The sequence below is a fragment of the Leopardus geoffroyi genome, chromosome C1 (genome assembly GCF_018350155.1).
Source record: "Leopardus geoffroyi isolate Oge1 chromosome C1, O.geoffroyi_Oge1_pat1.0, whole genome shotgun sequence".
Classification (NCBI taxonomy): domain Eukaryota; kingdom Metazoa; phylum Chordata; class Mammalia; order Carnivora; family Felidae; genus Leopardus; species Leopardus geoffroyi.
In genome coordinates, this window is record NC_059328.1 from 79,055,871 (window position 1) to 79,081,082 (window position 25,212).

Here is a 25,212-nt window from a genome sequence, read left to right on the forward strand (position 1 = left end):
TTTCTAGATTTTAGAAGCTGGAGATTAAATAATTGGGATTCAGCTTCTTTCGTAAATTAGTAAGTAAAAAGAAATGTTCTGCATCCAAAGAGAAAGAGGTCATTGACATATCTTCTTTGTCCTTTTTCTTCAGTATCATGATGGTAGACATTGTAGGTTGAGCAAATACATGTATATAAGTATATGTGTATTCTGGAGATTAGTTCTAATGTCCACAAAACATCCCATCTCCTTGTTCCCCAGGGGAGTGGGAATGTTAGAAGTGAATGATAAGGGATCTTGCCTGAGAGCACTTTAAATTGTGCCCTGTGCTGTAAAAGCAGGTTAAATTATCAATGTAGGTAGTTAGGCATCTTAAGTTAAAGGTGGAAGATAGCCTTTTGTAGAGAGTATTTTGCCTTGAGTAGAAATCATTATGTTCTAGTGAGTAAACACTGCCAATATGGGGTATCTACTGAGTCATAAAAAGTAGTTGTGTTGTATGAAATAACTTCTTTATTATGACTGTCTTTTAATGCATATTTTAAACATTTCAGGAGCCACTGGAAGTGGGGAAATGGTCTGTACAATATGTCAAGAAGAGTATTCAGAAGCTCCCAATGAAATGGTTATATGTGATAAGTGTGGCCAAGGTAAACATTGATTTCTTATAATCTTGTGGAAAAGTTTTATTACATACTTAATGCTCCTGTTGAAGATTAATGATTAAAAGTACTTTTTACATTGGTAATTTGAAGCTGTTATCATAAATTTATTCAGTTATAAGTATATTAATGGAGAAGAGAATACTAAAATGCCTTCTTGAAATTGTGTTGTAGTATTTATTAATAAAATAGAATTTGCTTTATGCTTTTTTTGATATTAAGGATATCATCAGTTGTGTCACACACCTCATATTGATTCCAGTGTGATTGATTCAGATGAAAAATGGCTCTGTCGACAGTGTGTTTTTGCAACAACAACAAAGGTATCTTTTAAGTGTTTTGGGCTAAAGCCCTAAATGGAATTTGTAAGGTACTCAGCGTAATGATTGTGTACGTTGAAAGTTTATTTGACTGCAGTGAGCAATCAGTGCCGGGTAGAACGAGGTGATGCTTATTGTTTGACTAATGATGCTTAAGTGACTTGCTACTATCCTCGCACTTATTTTCTGATAGTGAGTGGTCTTGGAATTGGGGCAATAGTTTGAAAAACAACAAAATAAATAAAGATTATTACTAGTCAAACAGTTTGTGAGATGGTAAGAAATTTAGAATGGAAATTTCTTCAGAAGTTTCAAAAGCATTTTATGTTAAAGAATTATGTTTAGAATTTTATCCTGCATTTGTTTAAATAACTTTTTCCCTCTAATATAGAGGGGTGGTGCGCTTAAGAAAGGACCAAATGCCAAAGCATTGCAAGTCATGAAGCAGACATTACCCTACAGTGTGGCAGACCTTGAATGGGATGCAGGTCATAAGACCAATGTCCAACAATGTTATTGCTACTGTGGAGGCCCTGGAGAGTAAGTAAATAGTTATTTCATGCCCTTTAAGTGATTTCTGTTTATATTATGTACTTTATTTTTGTTATTGATTGTGGTGTGGGAATGATAGTGAATTGTAAATGCTTGGAAGTATCAATAAAGAAAATTAGGGGAGAAAATTAGAAGCTGTAGTTAATATTCATCTTTATCATTAAATGTTACCTAAATAAGTGAATCATAGTTCTAACTAAGAACGTTTACAAATTTTCTTTAACTTCTGAACACTGCTCCTAGTTCTGCTCTTTGGAACTAAACAAATACATCTTCTCTTTCTTAGGAGGTAACTCTTAAAATATTTCAGTCCAGCAATCATATTTCCTACTACCATGACTCATACCAATAGTGTTTTTTTTCCAGGTCAAAGTCTCCGTTACTACCGGACATTCTTTATGACATGATTTCTAACCTCTGTCTTTGTTGTTCTCCAGTTTTTGAGTATTACTCTTGAAATACGGTGTTATGATTAGAAAATGCATTGTTTCCAGGAATAGGCTCACAGATTATAATTGGGCTCTTAGAGTTCAGAACTGATGCTCCTGTTGTTGCAGGGAGAGATTGTATTTACTACCTCTCAGATTGTCCCATTATGTTTTTGGAATCATTTTGGTTTTGTGGTGGTCAACTAATACCTCTAATTCTTTTTTGTACAAGCTCCTATGAAGGCAAGTTGTGCATCATGTATTTGTACTACATTTAAAAACCACTAGTGAAGCATTTTATATTTCACTCTTTAAATTGTAATTATTGGTTTCTGGTGTCTTTCTTCCTCTCAGATTCAGTGTTTCTCTTAAGACAAGGGTGCTGTTTAGGAGAATGCTGGGACATGATTCATTAAAATATTATCTGTTCAAATGTGTGTACTGAAAATGTCTATAAAGTTTACTTTACTTATGACTGGGACATAAGTTGTTCAATGATGAAACATGAGTAAATGAATATGTAAATTAACGAATTTTTAGTTCTTCATTCTGCCATATCTTGATGGAATTATTTATTTGTGATTTGACATTTTTATAACATTTCTTAGCTTTTGGTTGCTTGCAGATTTAAAAAACATTGTCTTGTTTCCTTAATCACTTATAAAAGAGATACAGTGAAGAGGCATAGAGATTGATCTTTTCCTTTATTCATTTATACCTACCATTTAATTTGAAGTATTACTCAAAATAGGTGGAAATCATCATAGACATTTTATAAGGTGGATCATTCATTGTTCTTTTTTTTTTTTTTTTTTTTAATTTTTTTTTTCCCCAACGTTTATTTATTTTTGGGACAGAGAGAGACAGAGCATGAACGGGGGGGGGGGGGGGGGGGGGCAGAGAGAGAGGGAGACACAGAATCGGAAACAGGCTCCAGGCTCTGAGCCATCAGCCCACAGCCCAACGCGGGGCTCGAACTCACAGACCGCGAGATCGTGACCTGGCTGAAGTCGGACGCTTAACCGACTGCGCCACCCAGGCGCCCCTCATTCATTGTTCTTTAAGTACCATGACTACATGAACTATGTTTGACACTGCTAGCCACTCTTAACTTTAATAGAGGATCTAGCTAAGTACTTGGAATATAATTAGTATTTATTAGTATTTCGATGAATGAATGACCTTACTTAGTATCAGTCTTCTTGCCTTTGCATATAATATGGCTTACAATTAATGTGGGGCTCACTTGTTGAGCAAAAGAACTATTGGAAGAAAGGCATTATTTGGGTGGCGTGTAAGGATATCCATACCAAAACCATGTACTAACTGAAAAAAGGATATCCTTAGCTGGTGATTCAATTTTAGCTTCTTCAGCTATCTGAAACTGAACAAAACCTGTTACAAAGCCTGTACACCTGTTAGAGTCTTTGATTAGGTTTGTAATTATGTTAGCCAAATTTATTAAGTTGCTATATTCCATTCCTTTTCATTATAATGGACAATAATGGAAACAGTGTGAAGATATAAAGCTGCTTATGGCTGTTTGGTTTATGGGGCAAACAGCTGTACACATCAGTAACCTCTGAAACTGTTTTCTCTTAGGGTGTAGAGAGTTGATGTGAAAAAAAAAAAATCTCAGGTTTTTTTATTTGACAGAGATTCTTTACTAGTGTAGGAACCAGGCACTTATTGATGAAATAGTAGATGTATCTTTAAAGAGCTCGTAAGTTCTCATGAATGAGAGAGGAGGGATGAAATCAGTAACCTTTTTGGGAAAGAAAAAATTTAACACTAAATTTAGCAGATATGCCATAGTGTAATCATAAGAGTATTTTGTATAATGCCACTTTGGGTTTTGGTTTTAAAACTTTACCTGCAAACATAGCAATTTTAATCTTAACTTTTTTCTTATAGCTGGTATTTAAAGATGCTACAATGCTGCAAATGTAAGCAGTGGTTTCATGAGGCTTGTGTGCAATGCCTTCAAAAGCCAATGCTATTTGGAGACAGGTGAGAAGGGCACTTGAACTTTACCAATCGATATATTTTTTAGCTTTTATACTGTAGTTATGTTTGCTGTTGCAGATTTTTTTTAAAATAATTTTTTTAAAGTATATTTATTTTGAGAGAGACAGAGTGCAAACAGAGGAGGGATGGTGGGAGGGGGACCCCAAGCAGGCTTTGCAGGGTCAGCACAGAACCCTATGTCAGGACCGAACCCACAAATTGTGAAATCATGACCAGAGCCAAAATCAGGAGTCGGATGCCTAACCAGCTGAGCCACCCAGGTGCCCCTGTTTCAGATTTCTAAAAGGAATTACAACAGTGATTTGTGAAGGAGTCACCTTACTGGGAAAATATTGAGTAATATATTTAAATTATGCATAATTTTATCTTATTTTGAGAGAGAGAGGGGGAGCACGCATGAGGGGTCAGAGGGAGAGAGAGAGAAAATCTTAAGCAGGCTTCACACTCAGCGCAGAGCCCAATGTGGGGCTCGATCTCATGACCCTGGAATCATGACCTGAGCTGAAATCAAGAGTTGGACTCTCAACTGAGTGAACCACCCAGGCACCCAAATTATGCATAATTTTAAAATACACATAATTCTTGTGCTTTTAGATGTTATTCCGGAACACTTTGAAGTATTTGATCAGTGATTATATTTGGTCCTTTTGTCCCTCTAAACTATTTCCATTGGTACCTTCCTTTAAAGAACCTCAGAGGGATCCTGTGACAGAAAGTTGGAAAAGGCCATAGAACCTTGATACACAAAATATGCATCTGCATTCTAAAGAATTTCCAAAAGCAGACCTAATGTGCTTTCTGGGTTAGGAGAATATGGAATGGCAGAATATGGAATGGCTCTAGGAAGAAAAATGAAAGACAGAGCTCTGAATTTGGCATAAAAAACCTGGGTTTAAATGTTGACTTATGTTGCTTACTATCTTTTAGAATTTAGGAAGATCAACTTCTCTCCTTTTATTTTACCAGATTGTTTTGAGCATTGAATATAACATTGTATGTGAGGGCTGTCATCACAATTCATGTTACACACAAGCCATTAGAAAACTGTATGTGTATATGAATCTGTGTGTGAACTGTGAATGTCTCCTCTGTAATTTAAAAAAAAATATTTCTGCCTCCTATATATGAACTATTTCATTATTTGTTGTTACTGGAAAAGAAATTTTTTAAGTCATAGTGTCTTAATTCAAATTAGGTTTTGCTTTGTGTATCAGTCATCTATTGTAGGATATGTACTTGCTGAATATTAGCTTTAATTGTTGAATATGTGTACCCTTGATTACTTAGCATACAACTTTTCTTTTTTCCTTAGGTTTTATACGTTTATTTGCTCTGTCTGCAGTTCTGGACCAGAATACCTCAAACGTCTACCATTACAGTGGTAAGTATGGATATTTCTGTTAAGGAACAAAAAAGGGCCATATTCTTAAACTTAATAGGGTGAAATGCTCTGTATACATTAACTTGGTTTAAATAAAAATTTGTTTTTCTTTATGCCTAGCTTTAGTTCTTTTATTTATCCTTAAACCTGAGGTCATCTTCACTAAAGATTGTCTAGTCTTATTGCTGAAATGATAAGGCCATTTATTTTCTGATCCATAAAATGTAACTGTACATATCTTTTAGATTTTTAAAATTCTTATTTATTTTTTTTTTATTTAAAAAAAATTTTTTTTTTAACGTTTATTTATTTTTGAGACAGAGAGAGACAGAGCATGAATGGGGGAGGGTCAGAGTGAGGGAGACACAGAATCTGAAGCAGGCTCCAGGCTCTGAGCTGTCAGCACAGAGCCTGATGTGGGGCTTGAACTCACAAACCGCGAGATCATGACCTGAGCTGAAGTCGACCGCTTAACCAACTGAGCCACCCAGGCACCCCTAAAATTCTTATTTATGTTTTTAATTCTTTTGGGACTTCAGATGAGAGAGGTCTTATACCAAATATGCCAGTTTCTGCTTTAGTGTAATTTTTGGGCGTGGGAAAAGTGTGATGAGTTTTGGAGACTTACTGACAAAATGCTTATAGTAAGTACTTAGAAACTTTCATTGAATGCTTTATGTATTTTAGGAAAAGATAAGATTTAACTCATGAATCAGATAAAGTCTGTTAAAGTATGATCTTTGCTATGGCTTATATGTAAGTGAAATGGAAAATTTTTATTGTAAGTTTTCTTAAAGTTACATCCTCTTTGAATGAAAGAGATTATTCAGATATCTTTTACTTTATACTGACTACTTACTATAAGTAAATGTTTAATGTTTCCCTGTTATTTTCGTATGTAATGATTTATTACATTGTGAATATGATTTATGGTATTAAGTCTCTGCTTACCTAAATACTTCACTTTGGATTTTTTAATTGCTGTTTTTATTTGTAAAAATACGATTTTTTAACAATAATCAAAAGCATGTCTTTGTATATTTTGATTATTTTTGGATTCCAGGGTAGATATAGCACACCTATGCCTTTACAACCTAAGTGTTATTCACAAGAAGAAATACTTTGATTCTGAACTTGAGCTCATGACATATATTAATGAAAACTGGGATAGATTGCATCCTGGAGAGGTAAGTGGTCTTAGGGCTAACTTCATTAGCTACTTGATATCTTTTTTGTTTTGTTTTGTTTTGTTTTTGTGAAAAGCAGCCAAGATACATGTATAAGTCACACATCTAAAGTAGAGTTTTATTTTTAGTTCAGGGAGAAATAACTTTGAGGATATGAAGACTAGCCCTCTCATCCTCCTGTTGCCTGTTTATTCAGGGAAAAACATAGACGGAGGAAGTAAATTACTTGATTCTTTCTTTTCTGAAGTGAGAATCATTGTAAAGATATAAGGGAGGGAGAAATCCTTATTGTGTATCTTATGGTTCCTCCTTAGAAAAACTTAAGGTTTTTTAAAGTTTCTATAAACTTAGAGATGTAACTAACATTCTTTCCTCTCTTGTTGGTACTCCCTTATATATCTTTGACTTCCAGGAATGGGAGGGAGGGGACCCAGTAATAGTGTTAGAATAATGAATTAGAGGGTAAAGCTGAGTTGGAGATTATCCTCCTCATTCTAACATCTCATTTTGCCTTTCATTTGCAAAGCCTAACCACTCATACTGATTTACAGAGTCTTTTTAAAAAACAATGTAAAAGTTAACGTATGTTCATTGAAGAAGATTTTGAAACAGTAGGCAAGCATGAAGAAGAAAGTAAAATAATAGTTACCTTGTTTTTAGCAGTTATTTAGAATTATTAAAATAAGGATATTGGGGCACCTGGGTGGCTCAGTTGGTTAAGTGTCCAACTCTTGATCTCAGCTCAGGGTCATGAGTTCAAGCCCTATGTTGGGCTCTGTGCTGGGCATGAAGCCAAATTAAGAGAAAACAAATCTATATCTATATATACATATAGATATAGATACTAACTACTCTTAGCTTAAATAAAAATCTTGTTTTATAATATGTGGAATTAGATGTGTAAATTCTAGTCACACATTACTTTTTGAGGTAAAAATTGTGTAAAGTAACTTGAAGTTTAGGAAGAATTTCTGCTTTGTAACTTTTAGACATGAGGCAGTTTATAAAAGGTTGATGACAAGTAGAATATCAGGGTTTTTTGGGTTGTTTTGGGGGGTTTTATGAGGCATAAAGGAGAGCATAATGCACATTTATTTAAAAGTTGGTAGGTCCGCTGCATAAAATATTGAAACATACCTGCAGAATACTTACATTTTAAAAATCAGAGATACCATTTAAATCAATGGAGCCAAGATGTTTTGAGTATTAGAAGTTGGAATATAATGCTCTGTTTTCTGTTACATGCTTTTTTCTGGGTGAAATTTGAGAGAAAAGGGGTGACTTACAAATTTGATAAATTTTAATAAACTGATTAGTAATAAAAGAAAAACAAAGTATAAGGCACTAACAACTGTAGTGTTCATTATAGTTATCTTAATATGTAAAGCTTTAATACATTCTTTTAAAATGCTTTCTTTCTAGCCATGGTTCTTTTCAGCACTTCTTATGCAGACACATCTATAGTCTTAGTGCATTTTGTGTATCATATTAAATTCTGTAGTGGTTACTTCGTGTAGACAGTGGGCACACATAAAAACTCAAGTTACTTTATTTCAGATGCTTTTATTAGAATAAAAAATGATACATAGATTTTATTCAAGAGGCTGAAAATAGAGAGTAAAAATCACAATTAGCATATTTAATTTTTTTTTTTTTTTTTTTTTTTTTTTTTTTAATTTGAGAGAGAGAAAGAATCCCAAGCAGGCTCCATGTTCAACATGGAGCCTGTAGCTTGGCTTGATCTAACAACCATGAGATCATGACCTGAGCTGAAATCATGAGTTGGATGCTTAACCGACTGAGCCACCCAGGTGTCCCTAGTCTATTTTTAAGAAATGAGTTCAGTTTATGAATTTCAGGTATCTCAGTTCTAGCTCAGGTGGTTCAGTTCTGACACATAAAAAAAAAAAATTTATTTCATTAGTAGATACATGTTCTCATTTTCTGTAGCTTTTATGGGGTAATGTCTTAGAAATAAGAAATTTTGATTTCTTACTCTTTGTGAATATGGAAAATTTAGTCTTTGCAAACTTTAAAAATTAAGAGGAAACGGGGGTGACTGGCTGCCTCAGTCATTAGAGCATGCAACTCTTGATCTTGAAGTTGTGATCTTGATCTTGAAGTTGTGAGTTTGAGCCCCATGTTGGGTATAGAAATTACTTAAAAATAAAATCGTTCAAAAATAATTAAGAAGAACAACAGTATACTCTAATAAAACTTGACAACAGAAAAGTTTCACTGTTCTGAAGAGTGTTTACATTTTTTGGAGCCATCACATTTATTAACAAGTGGCTTTCTAATCATTTCTCATTGCTTTTTCTCTGCATTAAAAAAAAGAAAATATTCAGACTTAGATTACTCATTCCATCCTGCGGTATTTACAGATGGAAGTTCAGCCTTTAATTTTGTGTTAATCTTTTTTTAGATCTTTATACTGTCATTATAATTGGTTTTGAGAGTGAAATTTTAATAATAAAGAGACCATAACATTGATGCCAAGACCATAACATTGATGCCAGCTTGAACATTTACTCAATAATTTTCATTTAGTTTGCCTTATTAAATATTTGTGATAATAGAAACAAAAATAATACAAATAACGGATTATTCTGGATTATTAAATAGTAAATCTTTGGTTAACTGAAATCAAATTGCGAATTGAGTCTTCCTTTTTGTTTATATTTATGTTAAAAACCTTTTTATAAAGTAGCATTAATTACTTTTAAAACATGAGAAAATACTGTATGTTAAGTAAATTGTTGGTTGAGTACTCGAGTCATTTTGAACATTAGTTCTTATACATACTCTAGATTATGTTACATTGGCAGTTGCTCTAGAAGTTTCTCCTCAAAATTGAAACAAAACAGAAAAATAGCTGTAATTTTACTTCCTCCATCTAGGTAAAAGAAAAAAGACTTATGATAACTTGAGAAGTTGATTGAGATTTGTGTGACATTTTGTTTAGGAATATATATGGACACACTAGTAACAGGGAGGCACTTACATTTGCCATTCCTGAGCTGAATTAGGACTTAATTTTATATATTACATATGATGACTCTCGCCACATAGTAATATTTCTGTGCTGTTTTGGAAGCCTAATAAATACTTTCTTCAGTTGCCAGTTGTGAAGCAGTCTTAATTGAATCAGTGATATCTGTTGAGTGTTTTGTACTTCTTTTTGTTGTTGTTATTGTTATAAAGGAACTATGACTTCTTTTATAACAAAAAGAAGTTTCAAAAATACTAAACTTCTTTTGGAGAAGAATTAATTTTGGGGGGAGAGTATATCCTTTTATACTGAAAGGCAAATTTAACATTTATGTATCATGTTTTTTCCTTAGTTGGTTATTTCAGGATTGAAAAGAGAAGCTGAAACTTTTAGAACATATTGGATCATAATGATAGTTCTGTATCATGTTTCCTTAATGAGATTTTTTACACATCTTTGAGACTTTGTGCCTTAATGATTATCAATCGTATGACCGAATGTAGCTATTTGAGAATCCACTGTTTTGTAATGTTTGCTTTGAGAGTGAAAATACGTAATACAACATTTGAGATCCCAAATAAAGGTTGCTTAAGGCTTTTTTTATTTAGAATGAGGAATTAACTTGTACTGGATTGCTTTTGGGAGTTAAAATGAGATATTCATAGCTTTTGGAATCTGCTTATTATTTGTCTTTAATTCCTAATGTGATCAAAAATCCTAGTTCTGTAAGGGCAGCCTACTTTTCTGTTAACCGTGGTCTTAAATTTTAAAAAACTAGGTTGGCAAACAAATTACTTAAGCTGTTTGACATACTTAAGTCTAAGCAGCATGGAATTCAATACTGGTGATTGAAAATGTATTTTACCGAAGGGAAGAGTTATAACTATGCATAATAGTATTTATGTCTGTACAGAAATTTACAAGCCTGAAAGTTAAAACCTAGTATGAGGTTAGTGTCTGTGATAAAAGGAACAAAAATGGTTACTATGTTTATATTATAAACCTCATGAACAGATCGCAAACCTAGAATATGATGTTCTTTTAATACAGATTACTTGATTTAAACTATAGTATCTGTACTTACTAGTCTTCAAAATAAACAAATGGATCTCTGCCCCCCCCTCTTTTTTTTGAGAGAGAGAGAGAGAGAGAGAGAGAGAGAGGGAGGGAGGAGGGGGAGAGAGAGAATCTTAAGCAGGCTCCATGCCTAGCCACGGGGCTAGATTTCACAATCATGACCCAAGCTGAAATCAAGAGTTGGACGCTCAATCAACTGAGCCACCCAGGCGTCCAGAAAAGGATCCCATGACCCCATAATGCAAGTTGAAATATATATAGTTCTATGCAAAATAGTTTTAGAGTGCTAAAGGAACTTACAGATAAAATTTCTGAGACATCATAGAGAGTAAGTACCAAAACAAAGAAGAGAGTTCATTCATTGTGCTTTTCAAAAAGTGAAAGAGAAGTACATTTGAGAAATTAGTCAGTTTTGTTGTTGTCAGCATAAATATAAAGCACATTTTTCAGATGTGTGGTTTGTGAAGATTTAAAAAGCAGTAAGGCAGGGTGCCTAGGTGGCTTAGTTGGTTAAGCATCTAACTTCAGCTCAGGTCATGATCTCATGGATTGTGAATTCTAGTCCTGCATCGGTCTCTGTGCTGACAGCTGAGTCTGGAGCCAGCTTCATATTCTGTGTCTCCCTCCCTCCCTCCCTCCCTCCCTCCCTCCCTCCCTCCCTCCCTCTCTCTCTTTCTCTCTCTGTCTCTCTCTGCTCCTCCCCTGCTCACGCTCTGCCTCTCTCTCTCTCTCTCTCTCTCAAAAATAAACATCAAACAAATTTTTTTAAAGCAATAAGGAAAAACACTCTTTTACTGTAATGTTTCTTTTTTTGATATAGTTAGCCACACTGGTGTGTCAAATGGGTATGGGTATGTTATAGACATTGTGTAACTCAATTTCAGATTAGATAATGAAATTTGAAGTGGTTAAAATTAAAAATTAAACGTATATGATACTAATTGATTAATAGAAACAAAAGCAGTCAGTGGCTTGGAAATATTCTTGAGGGAGATTCTAATGGAGAGTCACAGGGTTCTGTCTTTGTGTCTACCTTCCAATTCAAGGATGACAGAACAAGAGGAAAGATGATCTCTAACACAGACCTGAAAACAAAATCAAATTAACAGCAGTCACAAAGTTTTGCTTTTAAGGCTTAAATACACAAACATCCAGTTCAGAAGAAGTAGCATATGATAGGGAGCACTTAATTTGATCAGTTTATCTGATAAGATTTTACAGTTGGGGTGGTGAAGTAGAGATGAGGAAGTGGATGAAATTAGTTACCCAGAGCTTAATATGAGATAATCATGTGATGTGGCTGCTAAAAACTTTTAACATAATCTTACACTTAGACATAATCTTATACTTAGACATGACAAGCTGCTGCCAAATATTTGAAGAACTGTCTTGTAAAAGAGGGAATAGAAGAGTTCCAGGAAGGAAGGTGTTGTCCACCTATGGAATGGGCTCCCTCATAGGTGCCTCAGCAGCTTTCATCAATGGTAATATTTAAACCAAGGTTGAATGAATGTCAGTACTATAAAAGGGATTGCAGTATTGATGGAACCTTGAATTAGATGGACATCTAAAGTGTCTTTCCAGCTTTAAGGTCTGATTCTGTTATTTTTCTTTAATAGAAATTCTCTATCATTGGACACTACAGAAATTACGATAAGAGGAAGTGGTATGGTATAGAGGCATGAACACCAAACTGTCCCATTTCTTTTCTTTTTTTTCTAAAAGCACCCAATGCATCAGCACAGTATGGGCTCTCAGTGAATGTTGAATGAGTGGACTTTTGTCACTTGGGTTCAGATTCTGGCTCTCTCACTAATCAGCCATGTGAATTTGAGCACTTCATTTAACCTTTATATCTGTTAACTAATCTGTAAAATAAAGGGAGTTGGAGTAGATGACTCTGTCTCTTCTGCCTCCAGCATTCTATTTAGCAGATTTGTTTTCTCTTTTTACTTGAAGCAGTTCTGAGGTTTGGAAGTTTAAATTGGTAAAGACCATACTGGTAGTAAAAAGTCAACTATGATATTCTGGAATTTTTTTTTTTTTAGTTTTTGTGGCTTTAATTGAGAATGGTCCTTCTATAATGTAGTTTTTTTTGTTATTGGGCCCCCGTCTTTAAACTTGGAAGAAGATGCAGAAATGACTTTTAAGGGAGCTCTTTTGAAACAAAATAGTATTTTCTAGAATTGAATATTTAGATTTTAAAATGATTTCTGATGATAAATTACTGAGACATTTTGGGTTTTAGGGATGGCCAAAGTCTATAACCTTTATGAAAATAACTCCCCTCCCCCAGTTTCACAGAATTTTTCAAAATGACAGAGATTATGTGTTTCTGCTAATATTAGAAGTATTGGGAAATAAAATTGTTATGTTTCTCATTTTTTATCCTCTTTTCCTACTAATATCTATTAGAAGCAATTGATACCTATTAGAATATCTATTAGAACCAATATATGGTTGATATTAAAGTCATTTATTCTATGTATTATTTCCTCGGATTATAGAATTAAAATAAATTTAGTAACTAATAAAATCCCATTTTTGTAGTGTTTTAACAGTTTTTTTCAGACGTCATTTGATTTATAAAATTACTTGTAATAGGATTTTTACACCTCTGTTTTATATATATATATAAATATATAAAATATATAAATATAATATAAATATAATATATAAAATATATATATATAATTTTTTTTTGTTTGTTTAATGTTTATTTTCGAGAGAGAAACAGAAAGCAAGCAGGGGAGGGGCAGAGAGAGAGGGAGACATAGAATCTGAAGCAGGCTTCAGGCTCTGAGCTGTCATCACAGGACCCAATGGGGGCTCGAACTCACAAACGGCAAGATCATGACCTGAGCCGAAGTTGGACGCTTAACTGATTGAGCCACTCAGGCGCTCCTACTCTTCTTTTTATAGATAAGAAAACAAGAAGAGGTTAAATAGCTTTAGATCACGCAGCTAGTCACTGAGGACCTGGAATTAGAACTTAGATTTTCTATCAGTCAGTACTCTTTTCTTCTGCATCACATTGCCTCTATCTAGCACCTGTATATTACTAACTAATGAAATTATAGTGCTTTAAATTGTTTCTTGATACTTCACAGCTGGCAGACACACCAAAATCTGAAAGATATGAGCATGTTCTGGAGGCATTAAATGATTACAAGACCATGTAAGTTGATTTATTTTATGTATCCCTATGAGGGAGATTTGTAGTAAGTATAAGGAATAATGGCATTGTTTAAGAATTGTGGGGTTGATGTTTAGTACAAACCATTTTAAACTTTTAAATTTTAATTTCAGTTGAGCAAAGCAGTGATTCTCAAGGGTTGGAGAAGGGAAGAGCAATCCTCTGGGAATGGTGGATGGGAGGCAGGCATACCAATATCTCAGGGGCTTTTGGCTTGTTCCATTGAAAAACATATTCAGTAATGACTTGTTTTTATAATACAGTCCCCTGAAAATAAAATAATATCTTAGTTGGTGGGAAAATGCAAAAGATAGTGGAAAATATTATAGAGAATATTGGTTTTAAAATGATTGAGATCTTCTATGGTTTTACGATCAGTTATTGCCATCAGTTGCAGAAAAATAGTATTAGTAGTCTTAATTTTTTGATAATTGATTATTGTTGGATATATCCTTGTATAGACCTTTCTTTTTTTAAGAAATAAAAAGCATATCTACATTTCTTAAAAATATTTAAAAATTGCAATAGAAATAATTTTTTAAGTGTATATGCTGGCTCTTACCAACTGTTCAGCAATTTTATAAAATTTTTTGTAACAAGTTGCTTTTTTTGAACTTGACAGAATTTCCTCCTTAAAAATGTTACAATTACTAGCAGTTAAATCTTTAGGTCAATTTAAAAAGCCATAAAGTGCCTGAGCAGTTACAGTACTGGTAAAAATACTTTATGGGATGTGAATTCTGTAATCCAATTTAGGGTACCAGAAATACATCTGTTTTTATTATGAGAAAGGGAAATGGGAGCTTCCCTTTCTCAAACATGCATGGAAGTGGAAGAACATTCCAAGTGTTTGGTAGTGGTTCTGGAAGGTAGGCAGGGTATAGTAGAAGTAAGGTAGGTGGGGGTGTTTTGGATTAAGGAGCCTTAAGGACTTTGGAAAAGAGTTAGGAGCACATTTTTTAGAGACCCAAACCCACACCGAAATAACATTTTTCTGTTCCAGATTATTTCCAATTCTAAATATGACACACTAGACACTCCTTTTATTTTCTGGGCCTCTCATATTGGGTTCTCTTTTACAGTGCTAACACCTGTTACTTTCTGACCAGGGTTTCTCCCCTCACAGATTCACTCTGAAATAGAATTCTTCTTTTCCTAAACCATTTTTGAGATCTTTTGAACAGGACAATGAAATATGGAAAACACATATTGGGACTAAAAAGACACCACTCTCTACTCTTCTTCCTTTAAAAAGTTAGATGCCATGTTTTATTATTTTAAAAAAAAATTTTTAATGTTTGTTTATTTTTGAGAGAGAGAGCACAAGCAGGGGAAAGACAGGGAGAAAGAGACACAGAATCTGAAGCATAGATGCCACGTTTTAAAAAGAAAAGTGGATGTGTGCTCTTCTCCCTTCCTTCTGATCCTATCCTTCCCCCCGACCTCCTTCGCCATTGTATCCTACTGTGGATGGACTCTGGGAGCAGATAACAATCCAGGAAAGCAAAGGGAAAGAGCGAGTTTTGTAGTGTTGGGTGGACTTTCATCTATAAAGGCTTAATATCTGAAAGTTGTGAGTTAGGGTCTGACATGTATATGTGTTCAGTTTTTAAATTTTTAGTTAATTTTTTTAAAAATTTAGGTTTATGTCTGGGAAAGAAATAAAGAAGAAGAAGCATTTGTTTGGGTTGCGAATTCGTGTTCCTCCTGTGCCACCAAATGTGGCTTTCAAAGCAGAGAAAGAACCTGAAGGAACATCCCATGAATTTAAAATTAAAGGCAGAAAGGCATCCAAACCTATATCTGATTCAAGGTAAAAGTTGATCTGTGGCTTAGTTTTTCTCTTTAGCTTATTTGTAACTAAAAATGTGTTATTTAGTCTCATTAGTATATATGAAAGTATAAGTGGCAGTTACCCTGATTTGTTTTCCTGTTTATAATTTCTTGCTTAGACAAGGTACAAAGAGTTAATGTTAGATGTTTATTTATTTATTTTAGATATTAGGCTTTCTAGGAATAAGCCTATTGGTTTTGTTTAGCAGACAGCTTAAGTACTAGCTTGTTCGTTTGTTCATTTTTCATTCATTCATTTATCCATTTATTAATTCCATTTATCAAGCAACTTAACTGTCTAAGTGCTGGGGATACAATAACAAACAAAACAGACTTTCCTTCTGCCTTGATGGGTTTACAGTATAGTGGTGAAGAAAGGTGATAAATAATTACAGGTCATTCTAGTGCCATGTAGGGCATAGCATTTGGATTTAGGCTGTACTGGGATGGTTAGAGGTGAAGTGGTTTACTTTTAAGAAGGAATCTTAAAGACCTATCTGAGATGATATTTAAGCTGAAACTCAAAGAATGAGACTAACCTACCAATGTGAAAGAACAAAGGGAAGAATACTGCAGGTGGTGGAAATAACGAGTATGAAGGATGTGAGGTATGTTCTAGGAATTCACAGACTAGTGACGTATGAATGAGGGCTAGAGACTAGCATCAGGTGTTGGAAAGTTTGGATGGGGCGTGATCATATAGAGTTGTGTAGGTCTTTGAGGAATTTTTTAAGAATAATGGGGAGCTATTTAAAGATGTAAGCAGATTGAATTATCCTTTAAAAATACTTCTTTGTGTGCTTTTGGAGAGTGGATAGGTATAGAGGTAAGAATAGAAGCAAACAAAAATGAAGACTCTTGCAGTCATCTAGGTGTAAGAGATTGCCTGGGTAGTGGTTTCAGTCAAATGGAGACAAAATAGATTTAAGACTTCTATTGGAGGCAAAATTCATTAGGTTAGCTAATGATTTAAACTTATGAAAGAAGGAGAAATCAAGTTACACAAAGCCCAGATTTCTGGCTTGAGCAGCTGGTGGGTGGTGATGTCTGGTATCAAGACCTACAAGAACAGATTTTGGCAAGGTGAACGAAGCATTCTTCTGTGTCATACTAATTGAGTTTGAGATTTTTACAAGGAATATCTAAATGATGATGATGTTAGATATAGACAGCTGAGTGTGTCAGGAGCTCAGGAAGGGTTAGGGCACATGATACAAATTTGGAAGCTTATTTATAAGGCCATGAGAATGAATGAAATTACCTAGGAAGCAAGGAGTTGGTGGGGGAGAGAATGAGGCCCAGAGTAATGCCCTGTTATCATTTAGAGATTTGGAAGAGGTGAAAGAAACAGGAGGCTAAAAAAGAATGATCAATGAGATAGGAGGAAACCAGGAAAGTTTAGTGCCCTGAAAATCAAGAGAAGGGGGGTGTCTCAGAAAGATGAGCATATTAAACAGTATTGAATGCTGTTGAGAGATGGATTTAAGGTGAAAGGAAAATGATTGTTGGATAAGATAACATTCTGTTATTAATGGCCTTGACAAAAACAGGTTTTTTTTTGGAGAGGTAAAGATAGAAGTCAGACTGAAATGGGTTGAAGTATGATTGAATCCAGCACTGCTTAAATTAAAATGTCAAAACTGGGCTTTTTCTACAAATAAAGGACATAGGCAGATTCATATAATGATAATAAAGGGAAAGGGGGAAATGGGAAATTAAGAACTCTGAATAAGAAGGGAGAAAGTGGAAAATGTTTGTGCGAGAACACTCAGAAGTAGTTTTACTTTGAAGAGAGGTAGACAAATGGAAGCTGAAGAGGAAAGGAAGTACTCAAGTGATGACTTTTAAATAGAAAATTAATTGGAACCTGTTTTTATGTGCTACTAGGAATGATCCAGTGGAAAAGAGATTGGTACAGGAGAGAGGGACAGGTAACTGAAAATATTGTAAAGTCCTTGAGAATCCAAAAGGGAAGGGATTTAGAACTTAAACATGGGAGTGGCCTTTGATAGGAGGACTTCTAGAACCCTTTTGTTGAAATTGGGTGAAAATAGGTACAGATATTCTGCTGTAGATTTGGCGTTTGGAAAATGACTGAAGTTATTGTTTTGGTAGCTTCTGTTTTCTCAGTGAAATACTGAGGTATAAAGATGGCTGAGGGTTGTGCAGAGAGGGAAATTTAAGGAGTAAATAAAAGGTATGAGAGTACCCGGAGAGTAAGAAAAAGTAATAACCCAGGGTTAACAGTGTTTCATATCCATTTGAATGTGTAATAAAGTAGATAATGCTTTTAGGTTGTTGTTGTTGTTTTTTTTCCCTAAAGCAAAGCATATTTACTCCTATCACTTTCAGATTTTATCATTAATCTTTTGCTATCAGTTGCCCATATTATGGATTAGAAAAAGGTTTACACAAATTTTCTCATTCCTATCACATTAATGAGACACTCCATCTGTGTTAGCTAGTTCATTTGATGCTACCGGGAAATGGTTCAACTTTCTTTCAAGGCATTCTCTATTCCTTCTGGGTCCTATGCATGAATTGGTCCTTTTAATCTGAAAATACTTTGTTTAATCCAGGGGTCCTGTATAAATGTTGATCATCTTAAAAAAAAAAAAAAAAAACAACTATACTTCCATCTATTTTATCCTTGAGACTTTTGATTGTAGTTCCAGTTATGCTTTATTCCTCTAGCTCCCCTACTTTCTCCTTCCTTGTACTTCCACCTTTATTGCCCAACTTTAGTTTGGTGTCTGGAGTAGTTTCTTTTCTAGTTTTCTCCATTCACCTCTTTCTAGCCTATTCTATGGTGTTGTTCCTTGTCTGTGTAAAAACACAGGAAATTAAAATTTCCTGGGTAACTTTCTTATAGCACTTAACTCTTTTTATCAGCCTTTTTGTATATATCTTTGTCACTTTCTGACTGTATTATGGACCCCTTAGCACAGGGAAGATCTTTGTATTTCTATTATAGCCCCCCCCCCCCTTTTTTTTATATGGTAGATAATGTTTGTTGAATGAATGAAGTAGATGTTCTCTATATTGATATTTGCCCTTTTCTTATTCCCTTCTATTAATTAGAGATGTCCTTGACTTGCTATTTTCCCCCTTCTTGCTTGATATTTGCTTTTATGTCTCAAAAACTGGTTTTCTAGATCTTTCTAATTGTACCTTTTGAATGACTCCCTGCCTAATATAAAGGATTCCTTCTTCTACACTCTTCCACCCTGGGTTTCATTCTCTTTATGATTGATGTCATTCAAGAATATATATATTTATTTCTAAAGGCAACCTGTATTTATAGCTACTGTATTTTAATATAGATACTTCCTGGCTCCCTGTGGGTAATGACTAAATTCATAATTACTTTTAGTAGTAAATTCTTAAAATATTCCCTTAAGGGCCTACATAGTAACAACCTGGACTAAATAATGGAACTCTTGGGGGTTTGGAAATCTTCCTTCCAGTATAGTAGTCTGTTTTTGTTTTTGTTTATTAACTTTGAGGTTGTATATATTTTTCACAATTGTGGTAAAGAGAAAAGTTTTTTCCTTAAACTTTTCATATGTAAATAATATCTGAGTCAAGAAATGTTTATTTAAATTGGAATGTGTTCTCTGTATGCACTTGACTAAATTGGTAGATTCAACTTACATTTAATTTTTTTGGTTTTTGTTACCATTAGTATAAAAATAAGTGTAACCTAATTATTATATAAGTGGAGCTAAGCCAGTATATATTGTCCATTGTCTTTTTGTTTTTCTTTATGCAGAGATTAAATACATAATGATTTTATGTTTCAGGGAAGTAAGCAATGGCATAGAAAAAAAAGGAAAGAAAAAATCAGTAGGTCGTCCACCTGGCCCATATACAAGAAAAATGATTCAGAAAACTGCTGAGCCACCTTTGGTAAGAGGATGTGTTGGTATATATTCTCAAAGAGGACGGATGCTTGAAATTAACTGAGAAATGAGTATCTTTTTAGTTTACTTTAGAGCCATGCTTTAAGTATGTTATTTTTTATTTTCCAGGATAAGGAATCAATTTCAGAGAATCCTACCTTGGATTTACCTTGTTCTATAGGGTAAATAGAAAGTTATTTTCTCCTATTCTAGGAATTTTCTTTTGGGGGGAAATGAATATTGCTATTGTTATGTAATATAGTCGTTATACCATTTAAATTCTTTTGTCTTAGGAGAACTGAGGGAACTGCACATTCATCCAATACCTCAGATGTGGATTTCACGGGTGCTTCCAGTACAAAAGAAACTACCTCGTCTAGCATTTCCAGGCATTATGGGTAGATATTTTATATTCTTATTTCTTAACTCATTTTCTTCTAGATTCTTTTTCTTTGTAAAGTAATGATTAAATAAATTTTTAGCAATTGAAAGTGATGTACATATGCCTTTCAGCGTTTGAGAAGCATCTATATGTAAATTCTTTAGGTTGTTATTAATATTCATCTGAAATTTCTGCTTTTCAGAGCTCAAACATTAAAAATTTGTTAGGAGATTTTGCTCTGTGCACAGAAGAGGTATACTGGTGTTAATAGGCTGTGCTCTTTTCCTTGAGACCTTTTTATGCTTCTAATATTTAGATAATATTTTTATCTAAAATTTTTTATCTTTAGGAATTTTTATCTTTAGGAGTACTTTTTTTCTCAATATCTGAATCAGACATGTAAATCCTTTTGTTACTAAGAAGATTTTAAACTCAGGATTTCTATCAGTAGCAGACTTCTCTAATATTTTATTTAACCTAATTCTTCAGAATGATGCCTTTTCCAAAGCATGACGTATCAGGAATGAAAAATTAGTTTCCTTGGGGTCAGAGCTATGAGCTTGCAAGTTTTATACTTCCCTTAGTTTAATTTTTGTTAACACTTCAAAAACTGCTGTGTAAATTGTACAAAATTCAGAGTATTAAAAAGCTTAAAATGTAACTCATTTTTTAATGGATTGTGAATAATTGAACTGTGTTTGGCCTTTCACCAAGCATTGTGCTAAACTTTCCACATACATTGCCTTTTTAAATTCTTAAAACAGTCTTTTGAGTTGTAGATCTGTTATTCCCATTTTAAAGATAAAGAAACTGAAACTAACAGGTTTTAAGAAACAAGCATGGTCATTAACAAGCATAACAGAACTGGGATGTTGAGTCAGGCAGTATGATTATAAAGTCTTTGAATTTAACTTAGGCTGTATTCTCCCTTGTTAAAAGATTATAAAATCATTGAATTCCTGAGCTGAAAAGGACCTGAAAAGTTACCTAGTTCAACCTCTTCACTTAATCTCTTCACAGAAGAGAATACAGAGGATAAGAGATTTGAATTTGGCCAGTATCACAGAGGTAGATTCAAGGTACCCTGATTTCTACTTTGTGCTTATTCCAGTTCATTACATTAGTTCACTATGCCTAGAACTGGTAATAAGAGAACATTTATTCTAGTTTTACCATCTATTTAAGCCCATGGAACAATGTTGTATATATAGGAGGTACTTATTAAGTATTTGCTGCATTGAATGAGTGAATGAACTTTCTTCTTTTTAATGATAAGACTGTTGACAATATCTGACTAATGAATAGGGCCTCTTCTTGGTAAGAATTTGTCTCATTGGCTTCGTAATTAAAAACTTCCTCTGATTCTTTTAAGCTTAATAATACATTGTTAAGGAAGAAAAGCTCTTCAAAGGTCAGCCCCAAGAAGGTGATGGAGTCTAATGAAGGCGAGTGATAATCCATTTATAAAAATAGCATGTATTGTTTTGGTTTGGCTGATGTTTATGTCACCAAGGGTATATACTTAGAGTAGTGTGATAGAAAAAAAATCTGAGAACACATTGTTTGGGTGAAGGATGCCTTATAAACTCAGTAGACAATTATGGCCTTTTTTTTTTTTTTTTGTTCCGTAGATTATCTGACTCCAGAAAAAGAACTCGTACAGGAAGATCTTGGCCTGCTGCAATACCACATTTACGGAGAAGAAGGGGTCGTCTTCCAAGAAGAGCACTCCAGACTCAGAACTCAGAAATTGTAAAAGATGATGAAGGCAAAGAAGATTACCAATTTGATGAACTCAACACAGAGATTTTGAATAACTTAGCAGATCAGGAGTTGCAACTCAATCATCTAAAAAACTCCATTACCAGTTATTTTGGTGCTGCAGGTAGAATAGCATGTGGTGAAAAATACCGAGTACTGGCTCGTCGGGTGACACTTGATGGAAAGGTGCAGTATCTTGTGGAATGGGAAGGAGCAACTGCATCCTGACTGTAGGACTGAACATTATGTTCACTGCACTCTCATTCTCTGTAGGTACAGTTCAAAGTCCTAAAGGAGTCTGGCTTTTACTATCTTTCTTAAAAAAAAAAAAAAAAAGTCAAAAAAATTCACAAAAGGAGATGATACTAGCCTTAACATGTACCTGTCAATGTTATGGATATTGTCATAAAAAAGATATCTTTTAAAAATCAGAACAGAGACTTAATTTTTTAAATCTTAAGATTTGTAGAATGTTTCTAGGATAGGATATTAAAAATGATTCAAATCCATGCATGGTGTTAGATAATTTTTCTAATTATTCCATTGAGTCAGTTTTTGTGATTAGTGGTTATCAGATCAAACAGATCATGTAGATAGATAGCACAAGTATATGGAGAAACGTTGTCTGTTTTGTTACCAAAATGTTGGAAAAAATTTATTTCAATACCTTTCAGATTTCATAAAGTGCAGTGTATATAATGCCTACTAAAAGACTGTAAAATATTGAAATTTTCTTTCACGCAAAGTGTAAAAAATATATTGAGCCTGTAAATTGCTCTGTGACTAGACTTCATTGTCGTCTTAATATATTCTTTGCATGTGCATATATGTACACATGTGTGTATATATATGTGTGTGATTATGTGACCTATGCAATACAAATTATGGGAATGGGCAGCTTTGGAGTATATATCCCATAATTCTTTTTTCAGGAATAGTTGCAGTATTTACACAGCAGCATTTCTTCTCAGGCTTTTATTGGGTGCTGTTGCTTGCTATGTATGAAGAGAAATGTGTCAAACAAGTTTAAAGTTTAGTGTGTTCTGAAGAAGGGTGTGAACAACAGTGTTCATGGGCTTTTAGAATGCTTTTCACTTTCAGTCCTTGTAACTCAGCTGTTCAGTACCTAAAACCAATTCAAATAATATGAACATTATCTCCTACTAGAAGTAACATTTTCAAGTTTTCATGGCACATTATGATTGTAAATGTCTCTCAGTTTTAACAGTAAGTCTATAGGAGTCCCGTGAAGATTCCTGAAATGTCTGTAGTAACTGTTAGTCGTGTTGAATAAGTGTAGTATGAACAAAGTATTTTATTGCACAGGGTTAACAAACAGTATGTTGCCTGACAAGGCTACTGCTGTTTTATTACAACATTACCTCTTGTTTTTATAAAATGTACCAAGATTTAAATTGATAACTTTATTTTACATGTAAAAAAACAGTTTCTTTTATCACCAGTGTTAGAGTTGTCTTCTGTTTCTTTTTGTTTTGTTTTGTTTGTTTGTTTTCTTTTTTAGCCAAAGAGTAAACAGAAGAATATTCTTATTTTGGTGGCTGTTCATTTTACTCTTAAAAGTGATTGGTGGATTTTAGCCTAAAAATTGGGGAATTTGCCGCCAAAATGAAAAATATGTAAAGTGTAGTGGTTACAGAGCGGTAAAAATGTGGGTTAGTACTTATTTATTCCATTGATTGATTATTTGACTGTTTATAAAGAAAGTTGCTTTATTTCTTTAAACATCTTCAAAAGATGACCTTTTCTTGTCACATTATAGCCAAAAGAAGCAGAGAACTTCGTTGTCCTGCATTTGGTTCCTGGTTGGCCAGGTATAAATGAGCTTTACAAAAGTGCAAATTAAAAACTGTCACTTCTGTTTACCTCCACCAAAACTTGATTTTCCCCTAGCTATTAATTTAAAGTTGCCTTTCCTGCAGCTGCAATATTTTGAATAACACACAGAGTTTGTGTTGATTTTGAATGTTTGTTTATATCTAGGGGTAATGGAAAATGTAAATCCCGTGTAACCTTATTCACTCCACCTGTATCATATTATTTCATTTTCCCCAAAGTCCTTTAATTCTAACTGAACACCAGCAGTATTTTTAGTAACTCTTTCTTTAGTATACATGGAAGATGATTTATTAAGCTGAACTGTCTTTAGACGTAATTATTGTGAATGTCTGTTTTATTTTATCATGGTGGTTCACATGGCTCTGATGTTCAGTTTGTATTTTTGGAATTGCTTTACTTAGAATTAAAACAGACCAACATTAAATGTGTGTATTTTTTAAAGAGCTAATGAGTTTTGCTTCTGTATTTGCTTGAAAATACACACTGATGCAGTAGATGACTGCTTTTATTTAGCCAGGGAGCTAAGGATTTTTCCACTTCCACTGTAAATATGTTCACTTGAATTAATCTTTATGAAACTTGGCTTTCATTTTCCTCTTGTCCCTCAAATAATAATTATTGCATGTTCATCTAAAAGGATCCTTTAAAAAATAAACTGTTTAGCCAGCTCGTATACTTCCTACTTGAAAGACAATATATCTCCCTCTATCTGCCTTGTCCTTAAAATTCAAGAAAATTCAGACTTTTCAACTATGTTTTCCCCCCTTATATAGAAGGTGTTAAGGTTCACATCAAAGGATTCTTTTTTTTCCTAAAAAGCTTTGCTCCTAGGCTATAGCGATAAAAGATACAAATATAGTATGCCTTACTCATTTTAATTACATTTTTATTCAAAACAAATACATTTTTATAAATACTCTGATAATAAATGATAAGTATGGATTTTAATATGATCTAACTAGATCAGAATATGAGCTTATCAGAGTTATTCTATAAATTCTAATGTAGTCAGATGTTGCTAGTCATATTTTGTTACTAAATGTTTAACAAGTGAATGTTAACTGATGTGTGAGTTGAGGGTCTCTCTTATATTTTGCAAGTTATGTCCAACTGTACATGTTTAGTTTCTATTATGTATATATTCAGAAGATTTCTGTTCTCAGTGTTGGGGGTAGAACTAATTCTTTTGGGCCATTAGGTTTTGGTTGGAGCATGATCTGACTTGCATAGTTATAGCAGACTGTTGCATAATGTTCTAGAGTTGTTTGAGTGAGGATGTGATGGCAAAGCAAGATGTCCATGCAGCTTTGGGAAATAGTTTAAAAATGCCCTTTAATGTGGGGGAAGATTTCCTGTTTAAATTATATTTGAGTACTTCTGTGAATATACACTCCCAAAAGTCTCCTTTGGTTTTTTCTGTGGTAGTTGATCAGTCATCTTCTTTCCTCAAGAAAATAAAAACTTGACAGTAAAATGTAAAGTGAGAATTTTATCTAATTGTGGATTCTTTTCTAATTACTAGCAGTTAAGAAACCACATGTCAGACTTAAAAAAATTTAGAGCTTGGAGAAGCTATGAAAGCAAACTGATTGGGTCTCTGAATAACAAATAGTTTGGGAATACGTACAGTATTTGTAATTCTTAAGTTATATCAAAATGTCTTGGGGTAATA

At 33.8% G+C, this 25,212-nt stretch overlaps 1 protein-coding gene across 6 annotated transcripts in view; it reads left to right on the plus strand.

Annotated features, from left to right (window-relative positions):
- Positions 1 to 24,213, plus strand: part of MTF2 (metal response element binding transcription factor 2) — a 79,122-nt gene extending 54,909 nt beyond the window's left edge. For 4 of the 6 annotated variants that reach the window (XM_045478309.1, XM_045478313.1, XM_045478310.1 and 1 more), the window contains 12 exons: positions 537 to 632; positions 867 to 967; positions 1,356 to 1,504; positions 3,859 to 3,954; positions 5,285 to 5,353; positions 6,417 to 6,540; positions 13,720 to 13,787; positions 15,448 to 15,618; positions 19,442 to 19,547; positions 19,670 to 19,722; positions 19,834 to 19,938; positions 21,554 to 24,213. In XM_045478309.1, coding sequence (XP_045334265.1) covers positions 537 to 632; positions 867 to 967; positions 1,356 to 1,504; positions 3,859 to 3,954; positions 5,285 to 5,353; positions 6,417 to 6,540; positions 13,720 to 13,787; positions 15,448 to 15,618; positions 19,442 to 19,547; positions 19,670 to 19,722; positions 19,834 to 19,938; positions 21,554 to 21,911 — 1,496 coding nt within the window. In that variant the 3' untranslated portion in view covers positions 21,912 to 24,213. Of the gene's footprint in view, positions 1 to 536; positions 633 to 866; positions 968 to 1,355; positions 1,505 to 3,858; positions 3,955 to 5,284; positions 5,354 to 6,416; positions 6,541 to 13,719; positions 13,788 to 15,447; positions 15,619 to 19,441; positions 19,548 to 19,669; positions 19,723 to 19,802; positions 19,939 to 21,294; positions 21,368 to 21,553 lie in introns of those variants that run through there. The other 2 variants (XR_006712460.1, XM_045478312.1) reach the window with 2 other exon arrangements.
- Positions 24,214 to 25,212: the final 999 nt, after the last annotated feature.